Raw genomic sequence first — 8,379 nt, 5'->3', positions numbered from 1 at the left:
CCCCCGAAAATAGCCCCCTGCCCCAGTCACCGTTCGGCCTCCCCCCGCAAGGCCGCAGCCGCCAGATCCAGGGGTGCCCACCAGCGCCCCCCAAATCCCACCTTCCCCCCCCAAAAAATTCCTCCTCCCTCCCCCCCCCCCGCGCGGCTCCCGGGCGGTCGTGGCCCCTTTAACAGGAGGCTGACAGACGGCCCTGAGTGGCCAATGGGAAGCGGCGTCGGCGCCGGCCGGCGGCTAAACCCCGCCTCCGCGCGGGCCGGGAGGGGTCGCGCGGGCGGAGAGCGGGAGGCGGGGCTCAAGGCGCGACGGCCAATAGGCGCGAGGCGTGCGGCGGCTGGGGCGGGAGGCGGAGCCTGGCAGGGGGATGATGTCACCTGGAGCGAGTGGCGCTCGGCGTGGAACGCGAGTCGCGACCCTGGATCCCGGCGGTGGCGCACACTGGCCCTGGCGCCGCACGGGACGGGAGGGCTGGGCCGGCGGCGAGATGAGAGGAAAGGTTGGATTTTAAGGCGGGGGCGGCTCCCGGAGATGCGCGCTCGGGTTGGAAGGTGGGATGAGCGCCGGGTCGGCGAGTGCACCTTATTCTGCACCCCCTGCGCCCGCCTGGGGAACTGCACGCGGCGCCCCCACCCCCGCCTCCCCCGCAGAGGATAGTACGGCCTGCAGGGCTCCCCCGGCGGACGAGGCTAATGGTTCGCTCCGCCCCGCCCACACAGAGGCCGCCCACTGGCTCCTGCAGCGTTTCGGGACTCCACCATCCCACCAGCTAGGGAGGAAGGGGCTTGGCCTCCGCCCTCAGACTCTCTTAGGGGTAGGGCGCGTTGTTTTCAGTTCTGACTCTGCACGCAGACCCAGACCGGGTTCCAGTCTCTGCCCTTGGACTTGTCCCTAGCAAGCCGGCCAGCCTCCGCCTTCAGACCTGGGGAAGAGTGTGCAACTCTGCTCCCAGACTCTGAAAAGGGCTTCTTCAGGGCCTGGTCTCGACCTCAGGTTCTCTCCCTCCCCAACATGTCAAGACACTCTTAACCCAGGGCGCAGGACAGACACACAGACACTCAGTGAGGGTCAAAGATCTTTAAATAAGGAGCCGGTGACAATAAATACTGTACAGGGGAAGGAGTGAGGGTGAGGGTCCAGATTTGTGGTTTCAGCCTCGGGACTCCAAGGACCTGCAAGGAGGGTGAAGAGAGGGGAGCCAGGCTCAGGGGAGGGGATCCCGGGAGGGCTGGGAGAGAGCCAGGTCCGGGGTTCCAGAGCCAAGGGCCCAGGGAAGTGGGTTGAGGGATTCCAGAGAGAGGAGGTTCCAGATCTTGGGATGGGAGTGAGCCAGGAGTCCCCAAGGGATATAGCCAGAACAGTGTGGGGTGAGTGCATGGGTCAGGTCAAGGGTCAGAATCCCAGGGGAGAGGAGCCAGGGCTGGGGGTGGCAATCAGGGTCCCAGAAATCACTGGCCGGGTCTGGGAGTCTGGAGCTAAGGCAGGAGTGGACACCCCAGGGGTGTGGGAGCAAGGGCTCACGAGTAGCTCTGGTGTTGCTGGCGCCGGCGGGCGGAGCGCATCTTCTCAAAGCGGGCCTCCATCTCCTCCAGCACGCGAGGGGTGTAACGCACCACCAGCTTCACTGAGCCCTGGGCCGCCTTCAGCAGCTCCACTGCCTTCTCGTGCTGCTCACCCTCAACGCTCTGCAGGGCGGTACACAGACAGCTGGGCCTGGGGCCCACCGCCCTCACACAGCCCCCACCCCGGAAATGGGACCATCCCTTGGGGAGCCTGGTACCAACCCTGAGATGCCAAGACCTCGTGTCCTCATAACTCTTGGCTCAGTGTCCTCCCCCAAAACCTTCCAGGTTCTCTATGTCAGGGACAAGCCCCATATGCCTTCAGTCACTGAGCCAGACCTCCCGGCCCATCTCTGTCCCCTTCCCCGCCACAGCCCACTAATCCCCAGCCTTATCTGTCCTGCCCCGACTCCCTCTTCTTTGTCTCCACCACCCTGGCTCCAGCTCAGGCCTCGTCCTCTCCCCTGTGGGTTCTCACCGTAGCCTCCTCCCTGGCCTGGCCTCCAGTGTCCCCTCAGTCCATCCCCCACAGAGTCCCTAAGAGGTCCTTCTATACCTCCAAGCTGAGCCTACCCCTCCACGACTCACAGGTCCCATGGCTCCCCAGAACCCTTGAAACAAAGTCCCAGCTTCTCAGGCTGGCACTCAGGCCCTGCATGGCTGGCCCCAACCACCCACCCAGTTATGCCTCCACCTACTCTAACCACAGTGATTACCTGGATGCCCCAGACCTCCATCAGAATCAAGCCCTTTCTCTTCAGCCCAGAGGAAAGCAGAGCCACAGCCTCTACCTGCAACACTCTCAGCTAGTAAAACCCATCTTCACCTTATTTGCCTGGAGAACTCCTACTCATTCTTCAAAACCCAACTCAAATGTTCTTTCCTCTACAAAAACTTCCCTCATCTACACTGGTCCAGTGCCACATCTGGGCTCGTCCAATGCTTTCTGCTTCCTCAGTATTATCTCCCTGGGTCAGGACTACTTTAGTCAGAGTTTGTCTCCCCCATCAGAGAGGGAGTCCTTGAATATAGCAGCTGAGGTCAACTTCTCTCAGGGCCCGCGGCAGTGCCCAGCACAAGGCTGGACACAGAGGCAGTGTTCAACCAGTGTGTGTTGAATGAAGGTCAAAAACAGGGACCATGCTACCTTGGACAGACTGTGACCCCAACCCAACCTCAGCCCCCTACTCACCACACCATTCACCGACAGCAGCTGGTCCCCACGCTTGAGGCCTCCGTGGCGGTCAGCCACGCCTCCAGGGATGACACGGGAGATGTAGATGGGTGAGTTCTGCTCCTTGCCCCCCATGATGTTGAAGCCCAGGCCCTCATCTGTCTTGGGCAGCTCCACTACCCTGGGATGTGCATGGCCCTCACTGGCTGTGAAGGCGGCCACCGTGGCCTGGGAGAGAGAAAGCAGCCAGAGGTGAGGGCCCCTCCATGGTGGGCAAGCAGACTGGGGTGGAGGATCTGGGCCACAGAAAGCGACTGAGGCCAGATCACCTTCCCCGCACACAGGGCGCCTGCCCCCGCTCATCACACGATCACTCTGTAATGACATCTGTCCCTTTGAGTTCACTTTGATCCTTCAGACATGTCCAAGAGAAAGTCTCCATTTGTCGTGTGTCCTGAATACTGGACACTTACCAGTCTCGCTTTTTTTTTTTTTTTTTAAAGATTTTATTTTTCCTTTTTCTCCCCAAAGTCCCCCGGTACATAGTTGTGTATTCTTCGTTGTGGGTCCTTCTAGTTGTGGCATGTGGGGCGCTGCCTCAGTGTGGTTTGATGAGCAGTGCCATGTCCGCGCCCAGGATTCGAACGAACGAAGCACGCGAACTTAACCACTCGGCCACGGGGCCAGCCCCTCAGACTCGCTTTTTAACACACAAAAACAAAGCCTGCAAGGAGCTCAGCGCCTCTAGGAAGCAGCAAGAAATAGCATGGAACTGTAGTTCACTAAGATTTCAGTGTTTACCGCTAGTTCGTTTGTTTTCATTGTATAGATGTTTAAGGTTATCTTCTAATCAGGCATGTGGTACTAGTTTCTATTTGTAGTTGCTAAAGATGCCTTTATGTGACACTTGTTTAAGTTAAAAATGGGGGGGCCAGCCCCGCGGCCGAGTGGTTAAGTTCCCTCGCTTCACTTCGGCCGCCCAGGGTTTCGCCAGTTCGAATCCTGGGCTCCGACATGGCACTGCTCATCAAGCCATGCTGAGGTGGCATCCCACATGCCACAACTAGAAGGACCCACAACTGAAAAACACAACTATGTACCAGGGGGCTTTGGGGAGAAAAAAGAAAAATAAAACCTTAAAAAAAAAGTGAGACTATTTAAAATAAATTATAAATAAGTAATAGTAAGGGTGGTACACAGACTTGGCAAAAATCATGAAGGAGGAAACAGAAATTACTGACATTAAGAAGATCCTGAGGGGCCGGCCCTGAGGCCGAGTGATTAAGTTCCCAACTCTGCTTGGGCGGCCCAGGGTTTGGATCCTGGGCACGGACATGGCACCACTCCTCAGGCCATGTTGAGGCAGCGTCCCACATGCCACAACTAGAAGGACCCACAACTAAAATATACAACTATGTACTGGGGGGATTTGGGGAGGAAAGAAAAAAAGCAGGAGAAAAAAAATTGGCAACAGTTGTTAGCTCAGGTGCCAATCTTTAAGGAAAAAAAAAAGTTCCTGAGCTAGACCATGCAGTTCAGTGACTACCGTGAGCGATGGGGAGCGGGTCCGGGCAGCGCCTACCTTGGCAGTGGCGTGGGCCCGGATCTCAGCGCTGCCGGTGATGTCCAGCGTGTCATAGAGCTGCTCATACACCTGATGAGGACGCAGCGGCATCAGGGAGCTGCCACCCGCCTCCTTCCTCGGACACATGAATCCAGGCCCCCAGACCCTCCCACCCAAGGATCCGCCACGCCCCCGCAACCCAGAGCCCGAGGAAACTACAACTCCCAGAGAACCCCGGTGCTGAAGCGCAGGCACCCCGAGGCGGGCCGCCCCAGGCGCTGCTGGGAGGCGTAGTCTCCGAGCTCCGGGCGACCAGGAGGAGGACGGCGGCCGCCCGCTCGTGCCCCAGCGCCGCGCAGCTCTCACCTCCCGGATGGCAGAGCAGAAGCGGCTCTGCAGGACGCGCTGGAGGGCCTGCAGCTTCTGCGGAGGCAGCTCCCCGCTGCGCTGGAGCCGCTCGAGGAGCTCCACCGCCCGGGACACGTCTGCGGGGCGGGGGCGGGGCGCAGCAGACACACAGTCAGAGACACGAAGACGCAGAGAAGCGCGGAGAGATGCGGCCAGAGATCGAGTAAGAGCGAGCGCAGACAGACCCCGGGAAGGACAGCCGCGTCCCAGTCGGACACCCGCAGAGTCGCCGGTGGCAACGGACAGCCTACGGCCAGCCGGGCGCCCAGCGTCCCCAGCATCCCCCTGCGCGCACAGGCGGGGGTGTGCGGCGGGCGCCCCCTCCCTGGCCTGCTCACCCAGGGACCCTCCCACACCCACAGCCCTCCGGACTCCCGGCGCCCGCCCCGCCCACCCCCGCCTCATCCGCCCGCCCGGACTTTGCCGGGGGAGGGGCGGGGACCGGGGTCCGGGGCGCAGGCCGCGGGCGGGCGGGCAGGGCCCCCGGCGCGCTTACCCCGCTCCAGCCCCAGCGGCTCCACCAGCGCAGCCATGTCGGCGCCGCCGCGGCGAGCCGCCCGCCCGCCCGGTCGCCGGCGAGGAGGGCGGGGCCGCGCGAGGCCACGCCCCGGGCGACGGGCGCCCCCTGCGGAGGCGCGGCCCGCCGTGCGCGGCGCTCCACCTGCGGCCGCGGATCCCGCCGCCCTGCCCTCAGCCAGCGTCGGTCTGTCCGGTTTGCGACCCCTGCTATGGCGGCCTCTGTCTGCCTTGCCCGCCACGCCTGTCTGTCCCCTTTCTGTCCCTTTTTTCCACATTCATTGGACAAACGTACGTTGAACATCTGGGCCCAAGGCGATGGACACGGTGGTAAGCAGGGCAGATAAGCCACTGCCCTCCCTGCGCTTAGTCTATGGGAGAGGGGAGGTAGACAGTCAACTAGGACTGCGGTCAGAATTGGGAGTGGGGAGGTGACGATCTAGGAGGGACATTGACAGAGTCCTTGGAGATCAGATCATTATGAGGTGGGGCATGGGTCGCTCTCCAGGCAGAAAGAGCCCACTTGGCTGGACAGCAGAGTAACGATAGGAGCGGCTTATGATGAGGATTTAAACGGTTGGCAGGATACAGTTTGTGCGTGGCCTTGTGTGTTGGCATACGCTTGTTGAGGATTTTGGACTTCATGGGGACTCTTAAGAGTAAAATATATTATTTAAAGGTGTCTTTTTTTTTTTTATTAATGTTATGATAGATTACAACCTTGTGAGATTTCAGTTGTACATTTTTGTTAGTCATGTTGTGGGTACACCACTTCCCCCTCTGTGCCCTCCCCCCACCCCCCCTTTTCCCTGGTAACCACCGATCAGATCTCCTTATCAATATACTAACTTCCACCTATGAGTGGAGTCATATAGAGTTCGTCTTTCTCTGACTGGCTTATTTCGCTTAACATAATACCCTCGAGGTCCATCCACGTTGTTGTGAATGGGCCAATTTTGTCTTTTTTTATGGCTGAGTAGTATTCCATTGTGTATATATACCACATCTTCTTTATCCAATCATCAGTTTCTGGGCATGTAGGTTGGTTCCACGTCTTGGCTATTGTAAATAATGCTGCGATGAACATAGGGGTGCAACGGACTCTTGAGATATCTGATATCAGGTTCTTAGGATAGATACCCAGTAATGGGATGGCTGGGTCATAGGGTATTTCTATTTTTAACTTTTTGAGAAATCTCCATACTGTTTTCCATAGTGGCTGTACCAGTTTGCATTCCCACCAACAGTGTATGAGGGTTCCTTAAAGGTGTCTTTTAAGATCACTCTGGCCACTGTGGACTGGATGGGAGCAAGAGTGGAAGCAGGGGGACCAGTCAGGAGGCTTCCCAGCAAGCCCGTGGAGCTTGGACCAGGGCAGAGGCCCAGAGGACAGCTGGACAGATGTGGATCTGTCTGGACATGTCTTGGTGATTAACGGTGTCTGAGCACTGGGCAGTGGAGAAGCGGGTATCACAGTGCTTATGGGGCCTTTTGCTAAGATGGTCTGTGCTGGAGGAGGGATCCTGGCTATTTTGAATTTAGGGGCCCGTGCAGTATCCAAGCAGTTTGGGGAACTGGGGCAAAGGTGGTAAATAAAACCGTAAGAGTGGACAAGAATGCTGGGGGCAGAATGCAGAATGAAGAGGACCTAGGACTGAGTCCTTAACACTCCTAGCATTTCAGACGATAAAGAAAGGCCAGAAAGGTAGAAAGATAAGCAGGTAGGAGAAACCATGAGAAGAGAGTGTTTTTTAAAAAGGGAGTGGGCACTGGTATCAGATTCTCTAGAGGCCAAAGAAGTGTAGGAAATGCAGACGGGACTGTGGGGAAGTCTGGCTGTTGCCCCATTCGCTGGGTGGGGACGTCGAGCCCAGGAAAGGGCTTCTGCAAAGTGAGAGGACTGGAGCAAGGTGTCTATCCCTCTCCTTCACAGGATTTCTTTTTCTCTTCTAATTTTAGCAAAAAATAACATATTTACAGTTACAAACAAAATCAAATGATACAGGGGGGCTAATATTGAAAAGCCCCGGCCCCTGTCCTTCTAACTCTCCCCACCGCGAGAGGCGACGACTTAGAGATGTTTAATCTGCTGGTTGCTTCTTTATCGAAGAAACATGCTGTTCCTCAATTTATCAATGTTAGATGTCAGTAATATATTACATATTGGTTTTCTGCTCTCCCCACCTTTTCCCTCTCTTCCCACAGTAGTTTTATGGTACTAGTTTCTAGGTCAATCTATAAAGTGCTCACGTTCTGTCTAAGTCCTTACCGTCTACTGCAGAGGCCAGGCAGTGTTCTGTGATTACATTTCCTTTCTCGAACAAGCTTCTGGTTTTTTCTGATTTCTGTCTATTTTTGCTTCTTCCATTACATTTTCAGTTTCTTTCAAGCTCTCCATCGCAACAGTTATTTTACTGAATCTTTTCATCTAGAAATTCCTTGGAAACTTCAGTCCACTGACCCCAGTCTGGAGCATGTACTCTCTAGAACCTGCCATCTTGAGACTCCCGTCTTCCGCTCTGCTAAACTAGGTCCGGTTTCCTCTTTTAAATCCCTCATTTTCGTGAAGTATATCCTCAGTTAACCTCTCCAAAAGATTGTGAGATTTCTCTTACTTTCAAGAAAGTTCGTCTAGTTCTTTTTTCCCTCTAGCACTTCTTGTGTTTCTAACAGGAACATTTCAGGTTATTTAGTATCTAGTCAACTACCAAATGCACTGACTAAATTCTTAATTTCAATTATTGTTTCCCAGTTCCAAAATTTGCATTGGGCGTTTTTTTTTAGAGAGTCCAGATCTCTGTTAAAATTCTCCATCCTTCCCTTATTTTGTGAACATGTCGTTATTTCAGTGTTGATAACTGCAACATCAGAGTCACATCTGGGTCTGTTTCTATTATCTATTTTTTTCTCTTGGTTTTCTGTAATTCAAGTCCTCTTTCTAGTGTGTCTGATAGTTTTTTAGTAGTTGCTGAGCACTGTGTACTAAAAATTGTAGAAGCTCTGAATATCTTCCTCCAAAGGGGGTTAGGTTTTCTCCTGGCAGAGAGATCACCTAAATCATGAGGTCTGGTTTTAGGGGTTTTTTTTTAAGGAAAATTAGCCCTGAGCTAACATCCGTGCCCATTTTCCTTTACTTTATATGGGGGACGCCACCACAG

At 55.6% G+C, this 8,379-nt stretch overlaps 2 protein-coding genes across 2 annotated transcripts; one reads left to right on the top strand and one right to left on the bottom strand.

Annotated features, from left to right (window-relative positions):
- The first annotated feature begins 219 nt into the window (after window positions 1-219).
- Window positions 220-1,025, top strand: C26H19orf73 (chromosome 26 C19orf73 homolog). The gene is given in 3 exon segments (XM_014852272.3): window positions 220-589; window positions 591-764; window positions 767-1,025. Coding segments are annotated over 3 exon segments (525 nt in total). The 5' UTR covers window positions 220-364; the 3' UTR covers window positions 893-1,025.
- A 34-nt stretch (window positions 1,026-1,059) lies between these two features.
- LIN7B (lin-7 homolog B, crumbs cell polarity complex component) lies at window positions 1,060-5,611 on the bottom strand. The gene is made up of 6 exons (XM_044759650.2): window positions 5,202-5,611; window positions 4,664-4,782; window positions 4,316-4,387; window positions 2,752-2,961; window positions 1,519-1,682; window positions 1,060-1,169 (listed from the first exon to the last, which is right to left on the bottom strand). Exons 1-6 carry the CDS (start codon window positions 5,497-5,499, stop codon window positions 1,148-1,150), a joined length of 885 nt encoding a protein of 294 aa, XP_044615585.2. The 5' UTR covers window positions 5,500-5,611; the 3' UTR covers window positions 1,060-1,147.
- Window positions 5,612-8,379: the final 2,768 nt, after the last annotated feature.

The sequence above is a fragment of the Equus asinus genome, chromosome 26 (genome assembly GCF_041296235.1).
Source record: "Equus asinus isolate D_3611 breed Donkey chromosome 26, EquAss-T2T_v2, whole genome shotgun sequence".
Taxonomy (NCBI): domain Eukaryota; kingdom Metazoa; phylum Chordata; class Mammalia; order Perissodactyla; family Equidae; genus Equus; species Equus asinus.
Note: the sequence above shows the minus strand (reverse complement) of the source record. Positions and strands in the feature narration are given on the sequence as shown.

What these genes read in the sequence shown, in the direction of transcription:
- LIN7B (XM_044759650.2), bottom strand. Translation starts at nt 5,499, where the DNA reads ATGTGGAAAAAAGGGACAGAAAGGGGACAGACAGGCGTGGCGGGCAAG. An exon ending in GCCGCTGGGGCTGGAGCGGG is followed by an intron (nt 4,783 to 5,201) that starts GTAAGCGCGCCG and finishes CCCGCCCCGCAG; the next exon opens with ACGTGTCCCGGGCGGTGGAG. An exon ending in TCTGCTCTGCCATCCGGGAG is followed by an intron (nt 4,388 to 4,663) that starts GTGAGAGCTGCG and finishes CGTCCTCATCAG; the next exon opens with GTGTATGAGCAGCTCTATGA.